General features: G+C 39.4%; 1 protein-coding gene across 9 annotated transcripts in view; it reads left to right on the top strand.

Moving 5' to 3' along the window:
• Positions 1–13443, top strand: part of MYO5A (myosin VA) — a 180912-nt gene extending 167469 nt beyond the window's left edge. For 4 of the 9 annotated variants that reach the window (XM_024754316.1, XM_024754322.1, XM_024754325.1 and 1 more), the window contains 5 exons: positions 1245–1395; positions 3530–3812; positions 5667–5841; positions 11336–11416; positions 11709–13443. In XM_024754316.1, the coding sequence (XP_024610084.1) occupies positions 1245–1395; positions 3530–3812; positions 5667–5841; positions 11336–11416; positions 11709–11861 (843 nt within the window). In that variant the 3' untranslated portion in view covers positions 11862–13443. The remainder of the gene's footprint in view (positions 1–1244; positions 1396–3529; positions 3813–5666; positions 5842–11335; positions 11417–11708) is intronic. The other 5 variants (XM_024754318.1, XM_024754320.1, XM_024754324.1 and 2 more) reach the window with 2 other exon arrangements.
• The last annotated feature ends 12443 nt before the right edge of the window (positions 13444–25886 follow it).

Genomic DNA, 25886 nt, shown 5'->3' on the forward strand with positions numbered 1-25886 from the left:
AAGGTGATCAAGGTAAAACATGTCTCTTTAGATTTGTCCATAGATATTTTTGCTTTTGCTTATAGTGATGTAGTCATCAGTTGCTTGATAGACTTCATATTTCAAAACTATGTAATATATTAATAATTATCATTTATTAAGGGCTGCTTAGTATGTATCAGACAGCATTTATTGTACATTATGTTGTTTAATTCTTGTTTAACATCTCAGTGAGGTCGGAATTATAACCCAGTTTTACAGATGAGGAAACTAAATCTCATCACTTTGCCCAAGTGCTCTCAGTCATAAGGAGCTGAGCTAGGATTCTGGGTCTGTCCACCTCCAAGAGCCTCTGTCCATAACCACTGCCCTTCATACCTCCCCATCCTTTGCCGGGAGGGCAGGCAGAGAAGCTGAGCAGTAGTACTTTCTGAGCACCCACAGGCTAGGGGCAGAGGACTGTCCTGGCAGATGATGGGAAATGCAATATGAGCAAGACATGGTCCTTGAGCAGATGGGACTAGCAGAACAGAATCCTCCAGAAGGCCTATTAACTGTCCTTTCAGTCCCCAGTTCTAGACCATGTTGTTAAGTAGGTTGCAGGGAGGCAGATGCTTGAGTGTGGGCAGAATCCATCAAGTAGGCAATTGTCTTTGTCAGGCAGTGCCTGACAGAAGTACCTGCCTGTACAGTTGGCTTTCCATTTTAACAAATACCACCAAAAGATTCCATTCTAAGCTCAGACTGAGAATCATGTGTGGATACAGTAAAATATAGTAAAGAGAATTTTTTTATTTATTCACCAGTCTCTGTAGACATTGATCAATTTTAAGAAGATTATTTACGTCCTTCCAGTGTAGTATTTATAAATAGGGCTGTATTTAATGAACTGAAGTTAAGAGATTACCACTTTAGATAATTTAGTGCTTGGCAGTGAACCAGCTGTTTCATAAGTGAAAACACTCATTAGTTTTTTTTTCAAATCAAGTTCCCCCATCTTGTTTCATTGACATTGCTGGTGGAAAAGCTTAAATGCTAGGTTGCCAAGTTTAGATTATTCAAACGCTAGTAAGAAGTGGAAGGGGAGACGTGATGGAAACAAACACACAGAATTTGAGAAGGAGTATCCTGGCATTTATGTGTAGGTTGGAATGGGAACTCTTTGGAGAAAGGAAAAAATAGCATGAGGATGCCGATCAAATGAGAGAGTTAAACAGAAGACATTTCACTTCATCTGTATCATTAACTCTCCATTATGGCTCTAGGGCTTTATGAAACACAACACATCTCGCCAGAATGAACACTGCCTCACCAATTTTGACCTGGCTGAGTACCGACAGGTGCTAAGTGACTTGGCCATTCAGATCTACCAGCAGCTCGTGCGGGTGTTAGAGAACATCCTTCAGCCAATGATCGGTAAGGCCAGGGCATATTGCTGACATCCAGGTCTGTCTACCTCATGTGTCCGCCAATAGATGACCACCAGTGGCACATGTGTTGGAGCATGTATTCATATGGAGAACATAAAGTAGTAAGACTCAGTCTCAAAATTAGCTGAGGAATCCCAGAACCCCAGCCATGATGAACTGGGGTGCCTCAAAATCACTGCTTCCACATGATGGAAATGGCAGTATATAGTTTACTTCCCTAATGTGTAATGCCTCTCTCTTATGATTGGGTCATGCTTTATACCCAGCAGTAGACCTCAGACCTCATCCAGTTTTCAAAAACACTTTAAACTTTGGTCTAACATACTACTACACAGAGCTTCCTAGGAACCCATCTGAAATGAAGGAGGCTTGGGAGGGTATGTAGTTTGCCTATTAGGCTACAGTAAGAGGGCTGGGAAGGTACCATGGCAATAAGAACAGGTCTCAGACACTCCATGCTGAGTGGAACATCTCATGACCCCTATGGAATTGTTAAAAGCAATTTGGTTTAAAGTAGCAGTTTCTCATTGGATGAGAAACTGGGGTGTGTGTGTGTGTGTGTGTGTGTGTGTGTGTGTGTTTCTATGTATGTGTGATTTCATGTACCTATCTTTATATGTGTGTACTCACTCTGGGTGTGTATTTATGTATCGTTCTACCAGTATTCCTTTGGAATGTGTAGCAGGTGTGAAATAGGAATTAGAAGGCATGTACAAATTGCAGGCTGCTAATTTTGAATGCATTGAACTTTTTTTTTAATTTTTTAAGTTACCAAACTGTATTATTGTCAAGCAAATTATCAACAGCCTCTTAAGGCTACTACCAGTTACCCTTTCTTTCCCCATCTATGTGTTTTCCACATTTCTACAACTTCGTCTCACCTCTGTGGGCTCCTAGTGTCCCATTTTTTATTGCAGGCCCCCCTTTAACCAACTAGAAACATAGAAGGCTGAGGAAGCCATGGGGGATGGCAGTGGTTTCTTCAGCTGACGCCTAAAAGGTCATGAATTTAAAGCAACCTAGGTCAGCAAAAATGCTTGCGGTAACACAGATGCAGAGGTCAGCTTCAGTCCATTCTCTTCTACTTTTGCCTGGTTTCATTGGGTAAATAAGAAATTTTACCTTTAGATGTGCCACTAGCTGCATCTCCCAATGATTTTACAACAACAAATGTTTTCAGTCAGTATGAGGTTCTTTGGAAGCTGCATTTAGCTCTAGGACATATAACAATGAATCAGGAATGGCCCCTGCTCTCAAGGGGGCTTCCAGTCCAGGGAGTGGGCATCCCAAAACCATCCTAGAGGAGGCATAAGCCAAATGCTGCAAGGGCGTAATAGAGGGAGCAGCAGTGCCCCAGATGAGAAGACTGAGTCCTGGGAGGCTAAGGCCAGCCCGAGGTCTCCCTGCTGTTGTGGGAAGCTCAGGGCAAGGAAGGGCCCAGCTCTCTAGCCCCACACAACTGCCCTCTCCCAAGTCTTCTCCAAGACCACTGCCTGATCTCCTGCCTTTCTTGCTACTTGATTTCTTTGCCTCTGGGGCTCAATATTACTGGAGAATTTTTTTTTTTTTTGTGGTATGCGGGCCTCTCACTATTGTGGCCTCTCCCGTTGCGGAGCACAGGCTCCGGACGCACAGGCTCAGCGGCCATGGCTCACGGGCCGAGCCGCTCCGCGGCATGTGGGATCTTCCCGGACCAGGACACGAACCTGCATCCCCTGCATCAGCAGGCAGACTCTCAACCACTGCACCACCAGGGAAGCCCTACTGGAGAATTTTTATCTTCTCCCTAACTGCTCCATACATGTCTCTCAAAAACCCTCCCAAGATACCTCACACGTGCTATTACAAGGCTTCATATTTCAGAAAATGGGCCATTAAGAGTTCTTAATTTCATGGTAAATTTTTGAATTTAAGAATTATTACTATTTTTTTGAATTTAAGAATTATTCCTTCATTAAAGTTTAAAATCCAGAAGCCCTTTTATTGAGTTCTTTTTCCCTCTATGTTGATACTCAAATCATTTTCATAAACTGAATGTGTGTATGTCTGTGTCTTTGTGTGTGTGTGTGCACACGCTTCCTTCCAGATCTTCTTTTCTGACACTTGAACGTCTCTTGCAGTCTCCGGAATGCTAGAGCATGAAACCATTCAGGGTGTGTCTGGGGTGAAGCCCACAGGGCTAAGAAAGCGAACCTCCAGCATTGCTGATGAGGGTACCTACACACTGGACTCCATCCTGCGGCAGCTCAACTCTTTCCACTCAGTCATGTGTCAGCACGGCATGGACCCCGAACTGATCAAGCAGGTGGTCAAGCAGATGTTCTACATCGTGGGGGCCGTCACACTGAACAACCTCCTCCTCCGGAAGGACATGTGCTCCTGGAGTAAAGGCATGCAGATCAGGTAAGCGAACGCCAACAGCTGCCATGGCCTTTTCATGCTGCCCAACCGCTTGCTGGGGCTTGTGTGAGGCTAGTGTACCTGATGTCCACTGTCCCCCCCACCGACTCCCCGCCAGGTGAGCAGCAAGGGCAGACTGAGCACAGAGCTGCTTCCTCTTGTCTGGCTGGACCCTCCACTCTCATTCGTGATTGCTCCTGGCCGTGCCTAGCAACCCACTGCTTGTTAGGAACTGCTCCATGTGAAGATAACTCGTTATTGTTTTTTTAAAGGGAACTTTATTTATTTTTATTTATTTATTTTTGGCTGTGTTGGGTCTTCGTTGCTGTGGGGGCTATTCTTCGTTGTGGTGCGCGGGCTTCTCATTGTGGTGGATTCTCTTGTGGAGCACGAGCTCTAGGCATGCGGGCTTCAGTAGTTGTGGCACGTGGGCTCAGTAGTTGTGGCTCGCGGGCTCTAGAGCACAGGCTCAGTAGTTGTGGCACGTGGGCTCAGTAGTTGTGGTTTGCGGTCTCTAGAGCGCAGGCTCAGTAGTTGTGACGCACAGGCTTAGTTGCCCCGCGGCATGTGGGATCTTCCCAGGGCTCAAACTCGTGTCCCCTGCATTGGCAGGCGGATTCTTAACCACTACGCCACCAGGAAAGCCCCGATAACTCGTCAGAGGGAGTGGGGAGATGATGAAAACTACATAAAGATGAGATAGCTGCTTCCTCTCCTTTTGTGTGTGTTTTAATTGTACAATAACAAAATATCAAATTATAATGAAGATTGCTAATGTTTGATTGCTCTTATAAATTTATTTTGACAAAATACCTTTTTGTACCTATGGCAACAAGAACACGTCTAATAGATCTTTTACTGATGTTTGAAATACGCCCCTCTCTATTTTAAGATAAGCTGTGCTCAATTTTGTCCAGCTGCTCCTCAGCATAACCTTATTAGCATAATGGAATTTTTTTTCAAATAATTTATTTTAAAACAGCTAGAAAATTCACCAAGAGGGGGAAGAAGGATTTCTCCTATGAAAGCCTGTAGTTAATCTCAGGAAGCGTTGGCTTTCTTTTCAAATTTTCCATTACTCACATCCACTGTAGGTAGTGGTAAGAAGATAATGCTTTCCACTCAGGTCGTAGAATTTATTTTTCTGCAAGCTCTGTTCATACCTATGAAGCCCCTCTTTGCCTAATTACTAAGTCCTGACTGTGGGTCCATTTATCTCACTCTCATTTGCGAACCACTATCACTTGGTTGGCCACCTCTTAAAACCTCGCATCTGTGTAGTTTCTATGTCTCTCTTCATATTTGGGGTCTTTGTCTCTTCCCACGGCCCCCACTTGCCCTTCTCGCCTTCATCCCTGAGCTCCCTCAGGCCACTGCCTCCATCACCCAGACTCTTCCCTAAAGAGGGCCGGAGCACAGGGTCTATGTGGGGATCTTGTTATTATGTCTACTAGCTTGGAGTCTGACTTAAGGAAGAGAGAGTACTTAAAGGATTATCAATTCTCACCTCTCAAGTTGTAAGAAACTATAAAGTGTTTTCTGCTTGGCTCTTTAATAAGGACACAGCCATATTATGTGTTCTATTTTGGTTTTTAGCACATCTTATTTCATAACTTGCTGTAATGGCTACATTTCTATCTCCCATTAAAGAGAATTATAGTCTCTAGAATTATACCTACTCTTAATATAATTATGATTATAAACCTCCTGATTATGTATAGTGATAAATTTTTAAGCACAGCTAATGATTTAAAAAAACAATTTCACTGAAATTCCTTACAAAGCCATGCACAGAAAAATTAAGACATTTATGATAACATTCAGTAAATTTGCATCACCCCCCTTTTTCTGGCATAGGTACAATGTCAGTCAACTAGAAGAATGGCTGCGTGACAAGAATCTGATGAACAGTGGGGCTAAGGAAACCCTGGAACCTCTCATTCAGGCTGCTCAGCTTTTGCAAGTGAAAAAGAAAACAGATGATGATGCAGAAGCCATTTGTTCCATGTGCAATGCTTTAACTACTGCCCAGGTAAGGCGATTTTCCCTATTATAAAACAAGTTAACATTCATCAACGGTGACATTGGGAAGTAAAGAAGGCTTCTAGCTATTGCTTTTGTCTCTGAGCTGACTTCATCTGTGTCAGAGATGATATATATCAATATTATAGATCTTGAAGAAGGGAGATTTTACCACAAAGTATATTTCAGTAGTAGTCACAGTCCTGCACATTCAACATTCAGTACTTATTTATCCACTCTCTACACTGTTCTATATAATGTTCTAGCCACTAAGATAAAACCATGAACAAAACAAAGTCCCTGTTTTCATGGGGGTGTACATTCTACACATTCTATGGAGTTTGTACTCCATAAAAGAATTTTCCATATTATTTAATAATTGAATGATTCTTTAGACTTCTCTATTTTAAGACAAATAATTGTGTTTTTTTAATTGAAATATAGCTGATGTATAATATGATGTTAGTTTCAGGTATACTACACAGTGATTTGACATTTCCATACATTATAAAATGATAACCGTGATAAGTCTAGCAATCATATGTCCCCATACAAAGTTATTACAATATTATTAACCATATTCCTTATATTGTAGATTACATCCACATGCTTTATTTATTTATTTTATAACTGGAGGGTTGTACCTCTTAATCCCCTTCACCTCTTTTAATACCCCATGCCCCTCCCCTCTGGCAACCACCCATTTGTTCTCTGTGAGTATATTTTCATTTTTTTGGTTTCTTTGTTTTGTTTTTTGGATTCCACATATAAGTGAGCTCTTATAGTATTTGTCATTGTCTGACTTATTTCACTTAGCATAATGTCTGCAAAGTCCATTCATAGTGTTGCAAATGGCAATATTTCATTCTTTTTTATGACTAAGTGATATTCTTGTGTGTGTGTGTGTGTGTGTGTGTGTGTGTGTACACCAGTATTCTTTATCCATTTGTCTGTCGACAGACACTTAGATTGCTTCCATATCTTGGCTATTGTAAATAATGCTGCAATGAACAGAGGGGTGCATATATCTTTTCAAACTAGTGTTTTTGTTGTCTTTGGGAAAATACCCAGAAGTGGAATGGCTGGGTTGTATCATAGTTGTATTTTTAATTTTTTGAGCAACCTCCATAGTGGCTGCACCAATTTACATTCCCACCAGCAGTGCACGAGGATTCCCTTTTCTCCACATCCTCACCAACACTTACTATCTGTTGTCTTTTTGATAATAGCCATTCTGACTAGTATGAGGTAGTACTTCATTGTGGTTTTGATTCGTATTTCTCTGGTGATTAGTGATGTTGAGCATTTTTTCATGTGCCTGTTGCCCATCAGTATGTCTTCTTTGGAAAAATGTCTGTTGAGTTCCTCTGCCCATTTTTTTAATCAGGTCATTTGTTTTTTTGATTTGAGTTATATGAATTCTTTGTATATTTTGGATATTAACCCCTTATTAGATATATTATTTGCAAATATGTTCTTCCATTCAGTAGGCTGCTTTTTCATTTTGTAGATAATTTCTTTCACTGTGCAAAAGTTTTTTAGTTTGATGTGGTCCCATTTGTTTATTTTTGCTTTTGTTTCTCTTGCCTGAGGAGACAGATCAAAAAAATATTGCTAAGACCAGTGTCAAAAATGTACTGCTTGTATTTTCTTCTAAGAGTTTAAGGTCCTAAATTTAAGTCCTTAATCCATTTTGAGTTTATTTTTCTAAGTGGTATGAAAAAATGGTCTAGTTTGATTCTTTTGTGTATAGCTGTCCAGTTTTCACAACACCATTTCCTGAAGAAACTGTCTTTTCCACATTGTATATTCTTGCCTCCCTTACTGTAGATTAATTGACCGTAAAAGAGTAGGTTTATTTCTGGGTTCTCTTTCCTTTTCCATCAATCTATGTGTCAGTTTTTGTGCCAGTACAATACTGTTTTGATTACTGTAGCTTTTTAGTATGGTTTGAAATCAGGGAGTATGATACCTCTAGCTTTGTATTAGTACTTCTTTCTCAAGATTGCTTTGGCTACTCAGTTTTTTGTGTTTCCATACAAATTTTAGAATTATTTGTTCTGTGAAAAATGCTTTTGGTATTTTGATAGAGATTGCATTGAATATGTAGTTACCTTGGGTAATATGGTCATTTTAACCATATTAATTCTTCCACTTTATGAGCCCGGTACATCTTTCTATTTGTTTGTGTCATCTGTACTTTCTTTTATCAATGTCTTATAGTTTTCCAAGTTCAGGTCTTTCACTTCCTTGTTTAGATTTATTCCTAGGTATTTTATTCTTTTTGGTGCAATTATAAATGGGATTGTGTTCTGATAATTTATTATTAGTGTATAGAAATGCAAGAGTTGTCTGTATATTAATTTTGTATCCTGAAACTTTACTGAATTCATTTATTGGTTCTAATAGTTTCTTGGTGGCATCTTTAGGATTTTCTATATACAGTTTCCTGTCATCTGCAAACAGTGACAGTTTTACTTCTTCCGTTTCAATTTGGATTCCTTTTACTTTTTTTTTCCTGTCTAATTTCTGTGGCTAAGATTTTCAATACCATTTTGAATAAAAGTGGTGAGAATGGGCATCCTTGTTTTGTTAGAGGAAATGCTTTCACCGTTTTACCATGAGTATGATGTTGACTGTGGGTTTGTCATATATGTGTTTTATTATGTTGAGGTATGTTCCGTCTATAACCACTTTGTTGAGAGTTTTTATCATTAATGGATGTTGAGTTTTGTCAAAAGCTTTTTCTGCATCTATTGAGATGATCATATGATTTTCATTCTTCAGTTTGCTAATGGGGTGTATCACATTGACTGTTTTGTAGTAATTGTAAAATCCTTGCATCCCTGAGATAATTTCCACTTGATCGTGTTGTATGATTCTTTTAATGTTCTGTTAAATTCAATTGGCCAATATTTTGTTGAGGATTTCTACAACTATGTTCATCAGTGATACTGACCTATAATTTCCTTTTTTGTGGTATTTTTGTCTGGTTTTGGTATCAGGGTGATGTGGACTCGCAGAATGAGTTCAGAAGTTTTCCTTTCTCTTCTGTTCTTTTGGAATAGATTGAGATGGGTAGATTCAGGTGTTAACTCTTATATTTGGCAGAATTCCCCTGTGAAGCCATCTAGTCCTAGATATTTGTTTGTTGGGAGTTTTTTGATTACTGATTTGATTTAATTACTTGTAACTTGTCCATATTTTCTATTTCTTCCTGATTCAGTCTTGGGAGACTGTACATTTCTAGGAACTTAAAAATTTCTTCTAGGTTGTCCATTTTATTGGCATATAATTATTCATAATAATGTCTTACGATCGTTTGTATTTCTGTGATGTCAGTTGTAACTTCTCTCTTTCATTTCTGATTTTATGTATTTGGGCCCTCTCTCTTTTTGTCTTGATAAATGTGGCTAATAGTTTATCAATTTTGTTTATCTTTTCAAAGGACCAGCTCTTAGTTTCATTGATTTTTATTCTGTTGTTTTTGTAGTCTCTATTTCATTCATGTCCTTTCTGATTTCTTTTCTTTCTACTAACTTTGGATTTTGTTTGTTCTTCTTTTTCTAGTTCCTTTAGGTATAAGGTTAAATTGTTTATTTGAGATTTTTCTTGTTTCTTGACCTAGGCTTTTATCTCTTAAACTTTTCTCTTCCCTCCCTTTTCATATTTCTAGTTGTGGCCTTTTCTTTTCCACTTAGAGAAGTCCCATTAAAAAAATAAAAATATAAACATAAAGCTAGTTTGATGGTGCTGAACTCCTTTAGCTTTTGCTTGTCTGTAAAACTCTTTATCTCTCCTTCAAATATGAATAATAACCTTGCCAGGTAGAATATTCTTGGTTATAGGTTTTTTCCTTTTATTACTTTGAATATATCACCCCACACCCTTCTGGCCTGTAAAATTTCTGCTGAAAAGTCTGCTGATGTTGTTATGGGAGTCCCTTTTTATGTAACTAGTTGCTTTTCTCTTGATGCTTTTAAGATTTTCTCTTTATCTTAAATTTTTGCCATTTTAATTATAATCTGTCTTGGTGTGGACCTCTTTGGGTTGGCCTTGTTTGAGACTCTGTGCTTACTGGATCTAGATGTCTGTTTCCTTTCCCAGCTATTATTTCTTCAAATAAGTTCTCTGTCCCTTTCTCTCTGTCTTCTCCTTCTGGAACCCCTACGATGTGAGTATTAGTGCACTTAAGTTGTCCCAGAGGTCTCTTAAACCATCCTCATTTTTTTTCATTCTTTTTTGTTGTTGTTCAGTTTCAGTGATTTCCACTATTGTCTTCCAGCTCAGCTCACTGATCCATTCCTCTGTATAATTTAGTCTGCTGTTGTATTCTTCAGCTCTTTTGGTTCTTCTTTATATTTTCTAACTCTTTGTTGAAGTTCTCACTATATTCATCCCTTCTTCTCCTGAGTTCACTGAGCATCTTTATAATCATAACCTTGTAGATTGCTCATCTCCACTTCTATTAGTACTTTTTCTGAGGTTATGTCTCGTTCCTTTGTTTGGAACATATTGCTCTGTCTTCTCATTTTGCCCAGTTTGCTGTCTTTTTTCTGTGTATTAAGTAGCTCATATACATTTCCCAATATTAAAGAAGGAAACATCCTATAGCACTCAGAAGCATGCTGCCCTCTTGTCACCAGAGCTATATGTCTAGGGGTACCCCCTATGTGGGCTGTGTAGGCCCTTCTGTTGTGGCAGGGCTGAACTGCTGTTGGCTCAGTGGTGGGTGGGGCTGGCCCCTGGCCTGGTTGGCTGCCCCATCCTGTTTCCTTTGGTTTCTGCTGCCCATTTTTTGGCAGGGCCAGCTTATAGCACGGCTGGTCACAGGGCTCATGGGAGGCCAGGGCTGGTGCTGGCCCATTGGTAGGTAGTTAAGCCCTCAGCACTAATTAGCTAGAGGGAGGATTCCAAAATGGTGCTGAGGGGCAATAACTGATCGTTCAGGGAAAGTCTTATTTAGCTATGCATTGAATTTAAGGAAATGAAAAGATGGGAAGGGCATTTGAGAACAATGGCCACAGCATGAAGCAAGGCATAGGCATAAACATACCCACATTTCTTTTGCCTAGTTATTTCTGTGCTGACTCTTGGATTTTTTAATGTCCATCACTTATCTCAAAACATAGAAATCTTACATAGATTACACATAGAATACATATAGAAAGTAACTAGCTGAATACACAGGACACTGTTAACTATTGTTACTTTGAGAGACTGAGAGCATGCAGGTGGGAGCACTTTTACTTTTCATGTTTTTTCAAATTTATGTTGCTTCTTAAAGTGTAAAATATTATATTAATACATTCTTATTTTAAAAATTCAGCTAATAAAGGTAAATGTGCCTTCAGAACCACTCCCTCTCCCCTCTTGCCCTAACCAAGCCCTGAGTAGAACTGAAAACTGTATGCAGAGATCCTTTTAGTTTTCCAGATAACAGGTACCCAACATGTATGTATTTGATAATATGCTAAAGACTTTGATCATTTTATTTCTCCCAGATTGTCAAAGTGCTGAATTTGTATACTCCAGTTAACGAGTTTGAAGAAAGAGTCTCTGTGTCATTTATTCGTACTATACAGGTAAGATCTCCCAGGCTTTCTTTTGCTTTGATTCACCAACACAGTCGTTTGAATGGAAATTTTATAATTTATTGAAGGGTAATGCAGCTTTTATTATAATTATTTTATCTCATTTTTATAGTGCATTAACTTTCTTGATAACACCTTATTGGAAAAATGAAGTGATTTTAAAACAAATATAAATATTCTTCATTAGTTGAGGATTTTTGGTAGAATTTTGTCAAAAAAAATCTTTATAGATTCAAAGAATTGATGCTCTGTTTTTTTGTTTTTCTTTTTTTAATCTTCTCAGATGCGTTTACGAGACAGGAAAGACTCTCCTCAGCTGCTCATGGATGCTAAACACATCTTTCCTGTCACCTTTCCTTTTAACCCATCTTCCCTTGCACTAGAAACCATCCAGATTCCAGCCAGCCTGGGCCTGGGATTCATATCACGGGTCTGAAAGTGATATCAAGGAAAATATTGACAATACAATACTTGCCTGAAATAACCCATTATTTCAAGTGAGGTACTGAAAACACATTTTAAAAGAGATAGTACTTATTATCTCCCAAACAAGGGGTTATTGACTGGAACTCCCCCTAGAATACTTTTCATCATCTTGGAAAGAAAGATAGGCTCCTTTGTGCTGTGTTACCTTTTAACAACACTCATCCTTGATCAGTTAGGTATCTGCAGTTGACGTGCAGGTGAATGATGGAAGGAAGGAAAAAAATGTGTCTTCAGCTGCCAGCATTTATTTTGAATCCTTATCACTGCATCTAAATGATATCAAAAACCTAAATTCCAGATATGAATATGAGCTGTTGTTAGAAAGGTACCAATAAGGAACCTCCTGTGTGCTAACCAGAAGAATTGAAAGAAAAATCATCACTGAGTACATATCATACCAGTTTAGGAATCAATTATGTTGCTACTGTCCAACTGGAACAAAGAAATAAACTGGCAATATGTAAAGTAACTGGCCAAGTAGCTCCCCTCTATGTGTCACTATGATGTAGAGATACTAAGAGAATGTTGGTTTGCTATAGAGCATGGAAGTCCGTTTGTACCATAGTTTACTGAGCATTTTAAATTGCTGCTACATACTATGTTCTTTAAAACGTAAGCGATATTCATATTAGGCACTACAATAATAAGCTTCTCTTTTATCAACTCTGTTTACCGTTCAATCAGCTCAGTTTCAACTGGATTATATGCACATAGCTACAGATTCACCTGCACAAGTAGCAGACACTGGGAAGTCATGTAGTAATATGACACAATGTTTGACATTTAGGGATAGGATTAGGCAAAGTGGCTATTATTGATGTCCTTTATTCAGGATGTGTTACATTGATGTGCTCATTAATTTTCCCTGGGCACATATCACATCAGGGTACAGTGTTCTGTGAAGTGACCTATTTTTAGTTATCAGATCTGCTTCCTGCAGTGCATATTTTCAACCTTGACAGGTTTTCTTTCTTCTTAATTTATTTAAGAATTAATGTCAGTCAATATCTAGAGAGGATTGTCAGAATATTCATGATTTAGGTCTTGAAATCTTAATTATTTTATAAATTATGCAAAAGAAAGTATATAACAAATAATTACGATTCCATTTTTTAGGCTTTGCAACTTCTATAAATGTTCTCAATACCACTAGATACTTTAAAGAGCATCACATTAGAAATACATTGACCTATATAAAAATATAAGGAGATTGCTGAATTTTACAGAGGATTTGGTTTAATAAGACCCAGATTCTATATGTTTTCATTCTGAAATTCTCATTAAACGTAGTCTCCATTTTTCCTACAAATCTTATACAATAAATGTTTCAGGTTGTGCAAAAGCAAATTCTTAGCTTTCTTTAGAAACTTTGGTTCTGAATTACAATCATAGATTTATATAAATTAACTATTAGATGATCTATAAAAAGAGACATCTTATTAAAATATGTGCAGTATTATAAATGCAAGTGAAACATTTTCAAATCAGTGATAAATATTGCTATTAAAAGATAAATTCTGTCTGTTAACTTATTTGGGCCTCAAATTCCTCATTTATTCAGTGAGAGTGTTAGACAGCTGGTTCTTAAGGTCCCTTCCACATCTGAAGTTCTCTCCTCGCCGTACCTGAACCACAGAGAAGTGAGATGCAGGTACTCAGTAAGGTTACCCTCTAATGGAAAGACTAGTGTTTGGTGCCTGTTAATTTTGAGGGATTAATAAAATGTAAAATCACAGGTTTGTGTAGCTGTAATCTTTCTTAAATGTACATGATTTATGTACATGCTTTTTCAAAGTTAATGAGTTTAGGTAGTTTTTATTGAATTGTGCACTGCCGTATTCAGTTTGGATACATTTATTCATTTGCAAAACCAAGAAAAATACTAACTCAATTCAATTTTCTCTATTTTCCCTGGTTGTCAATGTGGTTTCCAATGAACTGTTGAAACCACGTGGTTAGTACTGAATCTGTCAGAGTCTTAAGAACATAGATGGGACTTGGGTGGGAGAGATGCTCCAAAAAATGCCACCATGATTGTAGGCTCTCCCCCTCAGACCTAGAAATCCTCCCAGGCCCTTTCCCAGCTCAGTCCTGTGTAGCATGTCCCGTACACACCCTGAGTCTTGTCAGGTCTTCAGGATCACGCTCTAGCTTCCACCGCCACTGCAGCCCTTTATCTTTCCTGCAGACAGCTCATATCCTGAAGCATGTCTTGTCTGGGCCTTTCTCTCTCTCCTGTCTTCCATCTTTCTGCTGCAAAGTGCTGGAGCCTCTGTTCCACACCTGGGCCAGAGTCTCTCCTGTTCAGGGATGGCCACACAAAGATTATGATATTTCAGGGCTCCAACTTCCTCCAAGGCCTATCTAAAACCCCAGAAGCGGATCTGAATTAATTTCTCTTAGTGGTCTAAAGATCTTTAGTCATAACAGAAATACCTTACAACCAGGGAACCCCAAGTCCTGGTAAGTCATTCTGTGTCCTACTTTCTTGAGGATGCAGGAATATTCTGCTGACTGTGGGTATCCTCGGCCACTGAGGACTGCTCACCTTTCCCTTTGTCCATCCACACTTTCTCACCCAGCTTCAAACACACCTGCACCAGCCCTCCACTCCGTCCACCCACTCATTTATCTGCTCACTCTGTCCCTTCCTTCAGCCGCATCCTGTGTCCCATCGCCTGTCCATTCACCTGCTCTGACTCTTTTGAAGGCTGTGGGTGAAGGCAGTCCTCAGTTGCCCCACTGGCCTGCCTGGGGGCTACCCTTCAGGCCACTCTTTGCATGAGTTCTTGCTGTTCTCACTTCTCTGCAGTACGATCTTTAGCATTATCACTAATTTGCTTTTTCATAATTCCTCTATGACATACAATAGGAATTCAAAGAGAGAATTATTTGAGAAAGCAACAGTTCATTGTTTTAATAGCCCCTTCTCAGTAGTCTCCTCCCCACTCACTGTACAGAGAAACTCAGCTCACACCTTGGAAAGCAAAGCTGAAAACTTAGAAGCAGTTTCCCTTCTTGTAGCTTTTCTTAGGTTAAGGCTTTGCTCTGCCTGAGAGTAACTATAATGAAGGGGAAAGATGAGTATGGGGTAAACTCCATGAAGTGTAGCTTCATTATTCCTTTGGAAGTTGTGAAAATGCACCTGACACTTCTTTCGTCAATTGCAAAAGTACAACAATATACATTCCAAAGCCACCTGATAGGAGATTTGGGGATTCGGGCCAGTTTGTGTCATTTACTTTATTATTTCCTTCATTTTAATGGATAATTGAGAGTTGTCTCTTTCTGAGTAAGTGATTACGTATAATATAGATCAAATCTTTTAATAACAGTGGCGGAGGCCGTGAAAATATTTTATTAGAATTTCAGTGTAGTGATTGTTGTGAGAAATGACTTCCCTGGTAACCCTAGGTAAAAGGGCATCTGGCACCATCCTGAGATGTCCTCATATTCTCTCTCTCTCTTTCTCTCTCTCTCTCTCTTTCTTACACACACACACAGAGTCTTCAGTATCTTCAACTATTTAGAATAAAACAGAAAGCAAAATGTCATGTGTGGCCCTTCAGTTCTCCTGGTGAAAGGTAATGTAGAGACAGTACCTTGTGTCTGGCTATGCTTCACTTCAGCCTTTCTCTGTTACCTCATTGTGTCCTCACAGCAGCCCTAGAAGGTAGAAGGGCAGCTACTACAGTCCTTAGCTGATGATAATTTGAGAGAGAGATAAGGGCAGTGACTTGCCTGAGGTCACTCAGCCCTCCAGCTGTGCTGTCTTCCCATATGCAGCAGTGGCACTGAGGGCACATGCGGGGCAGGAGACTTTAGAAAGCCCTGAGGTTCCATTCTGTTCCTCCTGGTACCTGTGGGAGGCCCCAGTCCAGCAAGAGGTGCTCTTTTTCCTTATCAGAGTTGGCAACTGGCATATGGGAGGTGAGGAAATGATGGGTACCAAGTTCTTGGTGCTAATCAGATGGGGTGCCTTGTGGTTTCCTCTTTGTTGTAGTTACCTGCTATAACTAGGTTTGGCTTTTGTAATGAATCAGTGCCCCCCTGGAGGGTACAGTACTCTGTTTTGGTCATTAATTAGTAGCAAGCTCTCCCAGCCTGACAAGAGGCGGTGAGAGCCTCCCAAAAGGAAAGAGGAAGGTCGCTCTCAACACACAGACCTCAGAGTCACTGTCAGAGCCACCAGGTGAGCTGTGCAGCCTGCAGAGAACCTGCAGCCGCAGGCCAAGCCCCTGGGTCCCTTCTGAGGGCTGTCTCCCAGGCAGGCCATACATAAGTCAGTGTGTAGTTGAACATGACGGTGTGTGCATGCTTCCAGTGTTGGCTTTGGAGCGAAGAGGTGTGCTGTGTGCATGTGTGTTAGGCTCAGTGTATGGGTAAGTGCATTGTGATTTCTTCTCAGGCTGTGCTGTGAGGGCCGCCTTAACCCCTGCTCCCTTCCCTCCTAGAGCTGCCTTAAGTTCTCTGGAACTTCTCCTCTGTAAGGGGATGTCTTGCCTGGAAAGGATATCTTGCCCTGTTTCTCAAGGTGTTGTGAGGGTTTGGGTGGGTGTGGCCTCCTTTCTTCCTTCGTTCCCTTTCTGCATGACCCTCCCCTCCTGTTACTTCTCCTTCCGTTCTTTTCTCTCATTTCCAAACAGGTATTAGAACTGTGAGGCAGCAGCAATCTCAGAGCCAATGAAATGTGGTCTGAGAGAGTGTTTCCTGAGGTTAGGGGGCTCTGTGTTACAATTAAGCAAATGAATATATGGAAGAAATATAGAGATAAGTTAGATTCTTGGTAATATTTAAATGGCTTGTTTTCCACTGAACTGACCTGTGCTTAGTAAAGCTAAAAGGTAGAACTGTAAAATCTTTCATGGACATTCATTAAAAAAAATTTTGAGAACCCTTTACGCATATCAAAGATGGAGTGAAAATAGGAAAGTGTGCTATAAATTCTAATTCACTGTATTCAGTATTACCCTAAATTAAGTGAACCTGAGTTTACAGTAGATTTCTCAATAGATCAGGAACTGAAAAGCACTATGTAAAATATCTGCCAAAATGCATTTTATACATTTTTTTTTAATTTTATAATTTGGTTTAGCTAAAATGTTCATTAGCTCAATTTAATGGGTGTTATTAGATTCATTAAGATGTCTGAAAATGACTAACATTTCCTTAGTATTGTAATGTTTCTTGAAATATTTGGAAAAAAAATGTTTTTTGAGTTGAATCTGGTATGTGCAATTCTGTGCTTGGTAGGTCAGTACATTTTCATGGCATTTTTCAGAGTCAGTAGTTTTCAATATTGTCATTATATGTTATAAAAACGTGGTCGACATTTCAGGCTCTCTACATGAGCCATTTAATTTTATCCAACATATGCTGAATTTTTCCTTTAAATGTGGGTATGTGTGTTATAATTTATGATTCCTAGTTATGTATTTTTGTGGAACACTGGAGTTAGGTTGATTTTCATGTGTCCTTGGAAAATTTAAATTGCTGTAATAGTGTTGCACAGAAATGAGCTTATGACATTTGATATATTGTATTTTGATTACTAACTTTAATTGTTAACTTACTGTGAAATGGATATGCCTTTTAACTACAATGACATTGAACATTGCCCATTGCAGTTTTTCAAATGTTTTCCCTTGTTGGATCTGGAAAAGAAATTCTACTCTGATCTACATAGAAAAACATGATATAGTTAATGTTTGAAAAGTTCTTAGGTAAAATAGTCATCCATTAAAAATCAAAAGTAGGGCTTCCCTGGTGGTGCAGTGGTTGAGAGTCCACCTGCCAATGCAGGGGACGCGGGTTTGTGCCCCGGTCCGGGAAGATCCCACATGCCGCGGAGCGGCTGGGCCCGTGAGCCATGGCCGCTGAGCCTGCGCGTCCGGAGCCTGTGCTTCGCAACGGGAGAGGCCACAACAGTGAGAGGCCCGCGTACCGCCAAAAAAAAACAAAAAAACAAAAAAAACAAAGCAAAAGTACTGAGAAGTGAAACGCATTATCAACCAATACTACTTTTAAACTAAACCTACCCCAGCATATCTCACATGGAATTTTAAAGAATAAGTTAATAATACACCTCATATCAACAAAAGCCTTTGAAACATGGATTTTCACCAGATATCACCTAGTGCTAAGATGAAAACCAAAACAATATCAGATTGACATTTATGCTCTAAATTTGTAGTTGTCTAATGTTGTACTTAGTAAGTGTGCATCACTAATGCTGTATTCTCCTAGATATTATAGAAAATTGTTCAAATAAAGATATGGATATAAAGGATTTTTGGTAGTGTCTTATAAATAAACCCACAGCACATACACCAACGTAGATCACATTTGGGACTATAAAACACACCTTTAAAATTTAAAAGAATAGAATTAAACTAGAAATCAGTGACACAAAAATAGCTGGAAAATCCCAGAATACTTGGAGATTAAACAACACACTTCTAAATAACACATGTATCAAAGAAGAAATTGCTAGAGAAATTTTAAAATATTTTGAAGTAAATATAAAGGAATATACAGCTTAAATTTTCTGGGACGCAGGGAAAGCAGTACTTAAAGAGAAATTTATAGCATTGAATGCATGTATTAGAAAACAAGAAAGACCTAAAATCAATCTTCTAAGTTTCCACTTTAGGAAACTAAGAAAAGAAGAGAAAATTAAATACAAAGTAAGGAGAAGAAAAGAAATAATAAAAATTAGAGCAGAAATCAATGAAATTGAGGACGGGAAATTAATAGAGAAAATCAATGAAACCAAAAGCTGGTTCTTTTTAAAGATCAATAAAATTGATAAGCCTCTAACCAGGCTTACTAAGAAAAGGAAAGAGATGACATGTAGTAGATTGGTGGTTGCTCAGGGCTGGGAGGAAGAGAGGGAGTGAGGGGATAGGGAGCAATAACTAAAGAGCAAGGAGTTTCTTTTTGAGATGATGAAAATGTTTTAAAATTGACTGTGCTGATAGTTTAACATATCTGTGAATATATTAAAAAACACTGAGTTATATACTTTAAATGGGTGAAGTGTATGCTATGAGAATTGTATCTCAATAAAACTATTTTTGAGTAAACTTGTGACCTCTAATATGGCAGACTGAAGAGCTCAGCAAATTCTCCCCTCAAAAAAGCAAGGACAGGGGCTTCCCTGGTGGTGCAGTGGTTAAGAATCCACCTGCCAGTGCATGGGACATGGGTTCGAGCCCTGGTCCAGGAAGATCCCACATGCTGCAGAGCAGCTAAGCCCATGTGCCACAACTACTGATCCTGTGCTCTAGAGCCCGTGAGCCACAACTACTGAGCCCAAGTGCTACAACTACTGAAGCCCACGCACTCTAGGGCCCATGCTCCACAGCAAAGAGAAGCCACTGCAGTGAGAAGCCCGTGCACTTCAACAAAGAGTAGCCCCTGCTCGCCATAACTAGAGAAAGCCCGTGCACAGAAACGAAGACCCAATGCAGCCAAAAATAAGTAAATAAATAAATTTATTTAAAAAAAAAAAACCAAGGAGATGAAAGACCCATATGCTGAAAACTATAAAACATTGATAAAGGAAATTGAAGATGATTCAAAGAAATGGAAAGATATCCCATGCTCTTGGGTTGGAAGAATTAATATTGTTAAAATGGCCATACTATCCAGAGCAATCTACAGACTTAGATAGCAATCCCTATCAAAATACTTATGACATTTTTCAAAGAACTAGGACAAATAATCCTAAAGTTTATATGGAACCACAAAGACCCAGAACTGCCAAAGCAATCCTGAGGAAAAAGAACAAAGCTGGAAGCATAACCCTCCCAGACTTCAGACAATACTACAAAGCTACAGTAATCAAAACAGTGTGGCACTGGCACAAAAACAGATATATAGCTCAGTGGAACAGAATAGAAGGCCCAGAAATAAACCCACACACCTACCTACAAAAAAGGGGGCAAGAACATACAATGGAGAAAAGAGCCTCTTCAACAAGTGGTATTGGGAAAGCTGGACAGCTACATGTAAATCAATGAAATTAGAACACTCTCTCACACCATATGCAAAAATAAACTCCAAATGGTTTAAAGACCGAAATATAAGACATGACACCATAAAACTCCCAGAAGAGAACATAGGCAAAACATCCTTGGACATAAATCATAGCAAAATTTTCTTAGCTCAGTTTCCCAAGGCAAAAGAAATAAAAGCAAAAATAAACAAATGGGGCCTAATCAGACTTGAAAGCTTTTTCACAGCAAAGGAAACCATCATCAAAACAAAAAGGCACCTATGGAATGGGACAAAATATTTGCAAATGCTATAACCAACAAGGGGTTAATATCTAAAATATACAAGCAGCTCACATAACTCAATACCGAAAAAACAATCCCCTTAAAAATGGGCAGAAGGGGGGAGCTTCAAGATGGCGGAAGAGTAAGACACAGAGATCACCTTCCTCCTGACATACATCAGAAATACATCCACATGTGGAACAATTCCTACAGAACACCTACTGAATGCTGGCAGAAGACCTCAGACCTCCCAAAAGGCAAGAAACTCCCCCACGTACCTGGGTAGGGCAAAAGAAAAAAGAAAAAACAGAGACAAAGAATAGGGACGGGACCTGCACCATTGGGAGGGAGCTGTGAAGAAGGAAAGGTTTCCACACATTGGGAAGGCCCTTCGCGGGCGGAGACTACAGGTGACAGAGGGGGGAGGCTTCAGAGCCATGGAGGAAAGCGCAGCAACAGGGCTGCAGAGGGCAAGGCAGAGAGATTCCCGCACAGAGGATCAGTGCCGACCACCACTCACCAGCTCGAGAGGCTTGTCTGCTCACCCGTTGGGACGGATTGGGGCTGGGAGCTGAGGCTCGGGCTTCAGAGGTCGGATCCCAGGGAGAGCACTGGGGTTGGCTGCATGAACACAGGCTGAAGGGGGCTAGTGCGGCACGGCTGGCTGGGAGGTAGGCCGGGAAAAAGTCTGGAGCTGCTGAAGAGGCAAGAGACTTTTTCTTGCCTCTTTGTTTCCTGGTGCACGAGGAGAGCAGATTAAGAGCACTGCTTAAAGGAACTCCAAAGATGGGTGCAAGCCGCGGCTATCAGTGCGGACCCCAGAGACGGGCATGGGACACGAAGGCTGCTGCTGCAGCCAGCAAGATGAAATAATTCTCCACACCTCCCCTCACGGAAGCCTGTGCATCCTGCCGCTGCCAGGGTCCCGTGATCCAGGGACAACTTCCCCAGGAGAACACACAGTACGCCTCAGGCTGGTGCAACGTGACACTGGCCTCTGCCGCTGCAGGCTCAACCAGCACTCCATACCCCTCCCTCCCCCCGGCCCGAGTGAGCCAGAGCCCCCGAATCAGCTGCTCCTTTAACCCCGTCCTGTCTGAGGAAAGGACAGACACCCTCAGGCGACCTACACGCAGAGGTGGGGCCAATCCAAAGCTGAACCCCAGGAGCTGTGCGAACAAAGAGAAAGGGAAATCTCTCCCAGCAGCCTCAGGAGCAGCAGGTTAAATCTCCACAGTCAACATGATGTACGCTGCATCTGTGGAATACCTGAATAGACAACAAATCATCCCAAATTGTGGAGGTGGACTTTGGGAGCAACGATATATATTTTTTCCCCCCTTTTTCTCTTTTTGTGAGTGTGTATGTGTATGCTTCCATGTGTGATTTTGTCTATATAGCTTTGCTTTTGCCATTTGTCCTAGGGTTCTGTCTGTCTGTTTTTTTGTTTTTTGGGTTTTTCTAGTATAGTTGTTAGCACTTGTTATCATTGGTGGATTTGTTTTTCGGTTTGGTTGCTCTCTTTCTTTTTTTTTTATTACTTTAAAAAATTTTAATAATTATTTCTTATTTTAATAACTTTATTTTATTTTATCTTCTTGTTTCTTTCTTTCTTTTTCTCCCTTTTATCCTGAGCCGTGTGGATGACAGGCTCTTGGTGCTCCAGCCAGGCGTCAGGGCTGTGCCTCTGAGGTAGGAGAGCCAAGTTCAGGAGGTTGGTCCACAAGAGACCTCCCAGGTCCATGTACTATCAAACGGTGAAAATCTCCCAGAGATCTCCATCTCAACACCAAGACCCAGCTCCACTCAAAGACCAGCAAGCAAAACTATGAACCTGCAGCCTGCGAAAAGGAGACCCCAAGCACAGTAAGTTAAGCAAAATGAGAAGATAGAGAAACACACGGCAGATGAAGGAGCAAGGCAAGAGCCCACCAGACTTAAGAAATGAAGAAATAGGCAGTCTACCTGAAAAAGAATTCAGAATAATGATAAAAGAGTGGAAATAACTACTGCAGAGCAGAATAAAGAAAAAAGAGTAAAAATAATTGAGGACAGTCTCAGAGACCTCTGGGGAAACATTGAACACACCAACATCCAAATTATAGGGGTCCCAGAAGAAGAAGAGAAAAAGAAAGGGACTGAGAAAATATTTGAAGAGATTATAGTTGAAAACTTCCCTAATATAAGCAAGGAAAAACAACAAATAACACACAAGGGGATCCCCATAAGGTTAACAGCTGATCTTTCAGCAGAAACTCTGCAAGCCAGAAGGGAATGGCAGCACATGTTTAAAGTGATGAAGGAGAAAAACCTACAACCAAGATTACTCTACAAGGATCTATGAGCAAGGATCTCATTCAGTTTTGATGGAGAAATTAAAACCTTTACAGACAAGCAAAAGCTAAGAGAATTCAGCACCACCAAACCAGCTCTACAACAAATGCCAAAGGAACTTCTCTAGGCAGGAAACACAAGAGAAGGAAGAGACCTACAATAACAAACCCAAAACAATTAAGAAAATGGTAATATAAACATACATATGAATAATTACCTTTAATGTAAATAGATTAAATGCTCCAACCAAAAGACATGGACTGGCTGAATGGATACAAAAATAAGACCCATATATATACTGTCTCCCAGAGACCCACTTCAGACCTAGGGACACATACAGACTGAAAGCGAGGGGATGGAAAAAGATATTCCATGCAAATGGAAATCAAAAGAAAGCTGGAGTAGCAATTCTCATATCAGACAAAATAGACTTTAAAACAAAGAGTATTACAAGAGACAAAGAAGGACGCTACATAATGATCAAGGGATCGATCCAAGAAGAAGATGTAACAATTGTAAATATTTATGCACCCAACATAGGAGCACCTCAATACTAAGGCAAATACTAACAGCCATAAAAGGGGAAATTGACAGTAACACAATCATAGTAAGGGACTTTAACACATAGTAGGGGACTTTAACACCCCACTTTCACCAATGGACGGATCATCCAAAATGAAAATAAATAAGGAAACACAAGCTTTAAATGATACATTAAACAAAATGGACTTAATTTATATTTATAGGACATTCCATCCAAAAACAACAGATACATTTTCTTCTCAAGTGCTCATGGAACATTCTCCAGGATAGATCATATCTTGGGTCACAAATCAAACCTTGGTAAACTTAAGAAAATTGAAATTATATCAAGTATCTTTTCCGACCGCAACGCTATGAAACTACATGTCAATTATAGGAAAAAATCTGTAAAAAATAAAAACACATGGAGGCTAAACAAGACACTACTTAATAACCAAGAGATCACTGAAGAAATCAAAGAGGAAATTAAAAAATACCTAGAAACAAATGACAATGAAAACAGGACAACCCAAAACCTATGGGATGCAGCAAAAGCAGTTCTAAGAGGGTGGTTTATAGCAATACAATCCTACCTTAAGAAGTAAGAAACATCTCAAATAAACAACCTAACCTTATACCTAAAGCAATTAGAGAAAGAAGAACAAAAAAACCCCAAAGTTAGCAGAAGGAAAGAAATCATAAAGATCAGATCAGAAATAAATGAAAAAGAAATGAAGGAAATGATAGCAAAGATCAATAAAACTAAAAGCTGGTTCCTCGAGAAGACAAATAGACAAAATAGACTCAGACAAAAAAATACAAAATTCTAGAGAAAAAAAGGACATTTCATAATGATAGAAGTTAATTCATCACAAAGATATAGCAGTTATAAATGTACCCTGGGTAAATTAAGAGAAGCAGGCAGTTTGTGGTGGGAAGAGATAAAAAGGCACATAAGAAGCAGAAATGAAGGACAGTGGCTGAGTCCAGTCATGCCACGTGCAGATCTAGAGACTCACTGCTCAGTGCATGGGGAACCTGGCCCAGATCTTGGTGAGTTATCTTTCACCAGATCCAGATCTTAGTGAATGCTATTTTTCTGTTCCCATTCCACTATGATTCCCTTGCCGTGTCTGTCCACTCCCCAACTTGCCCAGAGTTTCCCAAAGAAGGGCAGTCAGAGATTAATATCCATTCTCCCTTCTTTCAGTCAAAACCTACATTTCCTAGGCTCCTTTGCTACTAGGTGTGGTCATGCGACCACGTGGCCTGAGAAGGAGCAGATCTTCCCAGGCCCATTTCACTTAAATGCAACATGTGGGGAGCAATCTTGGACCATTTTTTTAAGGACAGTGGAAGCACAAAACAGAAGTTTCTTTGTCCCTGGCACTGAGATTACCACCCCAACTCAGACTCCTGTGTCCACCTTCTATATGAGAAAGAAATAAGCCTTGCCTGAGCCCTTCTTTTAAAAAAAGAAAAAACTGTAGATACCTAACAGAACCCCGAGATACATGAAGTAAATGTGACAAAATTGACAACTCAGCAATAATAGTTGGAGCCATCAATATCCTATTCTCAAAAATTAGCAGAACTAGACAGGAAATCAGCAAGAATATGGAAGACTTGAAAATAATATCAAGCAGTTTGATCTAACTGACATTTATAGAACATTTTACCCATATTCTTTTCAAGCACACAGATCACTCTTCAGGATAAATTATATGAAGACAATGAAACAAATCTTAGTACATTTAACAATATTGAAATCACATAAAGTATGTTCTCTGACTACAATGGAGAATGGAATCAAATTAGAAATCAACAGAATCAAATTAGAAAACAACTGAAGGAAATTTGAAAAATATGCAAGTATTTGGAAATTAAGTAAGACGCTTCTAAATAACAAAGAAGAAATCACAAAGGAAATTAGTAAATATTCTGAGGTGAAAAAAACAAAAATGCAACAAATCAAAGTTTATGGGATGTAGCCAAAGCAGGTTATAGAAGGAAATTGATTGCCCTTATTAGAAAAGAAGACATGTCTGAAATCAATAATTTAAGCTTCTATCCTAAGAATCTAGGAAAAAGAAAAGAACAAACTAAACCCAATGCAAGCAGAAGGAAATACTAAAGGTTATAGTGGAGATCAATGAAATGGAACACAAAAGAGAAAAATTTATGAAATTAATGAAACTGATGAAAAGATTAATAAAATGACAAACGTTTATCCAGATTAACCACACAAAAAGAGAAAAGATAAAAATTACCAAAATCAGGAATGAAAGAGGGAACATTTCTGAGCATCATTTCTAGGGTGCAAAATTTAAGAGAGGCAGGGTCAGGCAAATACAAGCTCAGTACCTGAGAATGAGTAACATCCCCCTAGGCACCTCACTTTAGTCCCGGCCCTGCTACAGAGACCCTAACAAAATGTAAAGAATTATAGTAGAATACCATGAATGACTTCACAGCAACAAATTAAACAACTTAAATGAAATGGACAAATTCCTAGAAAGATACAAATTATGAAAACTGACTCAAAAAGATATAAAACTCTGAATATATGTATAAGTAAAAAATTAAATGAGTAATTAATAATCTTATAAAGAAAAGACCAGGCCCAGATGGCTTTATTGGCAACTCTTATCAAATATTTAGAGATGAAATAACACCAACCAACTTTGACAGCAAAGGCAAACAAAATACACCACAAGAGAAGAAAATTACAGACCAATACTCCTCATGAAAATAGAGCAAAAAGCATTACAAAAACCAAAACATTGGGCTTCCCTGGTGGCGCAGTGGTGGAGAGTCTGCCTGCCGATGCAGGGGAC

This window comes from Neophocaena asiaeorientalis, unplaced genomic scaffold, assembly GCF_003031525.2.
Source record: "Neophocaena asiaeorientalis asiaeorientalis breed wild unplaced genomic scaffold, Neophocaena_asiaeorientalis_V1.1 scaffold391, whole genome shotgun sequence".
NCBI lineage: Eukaryota > Metazoa > Chordata > Mammalia > Artiodactyla > Phocoenidae > Neophocaena > Neophocaena asiaeorientalis.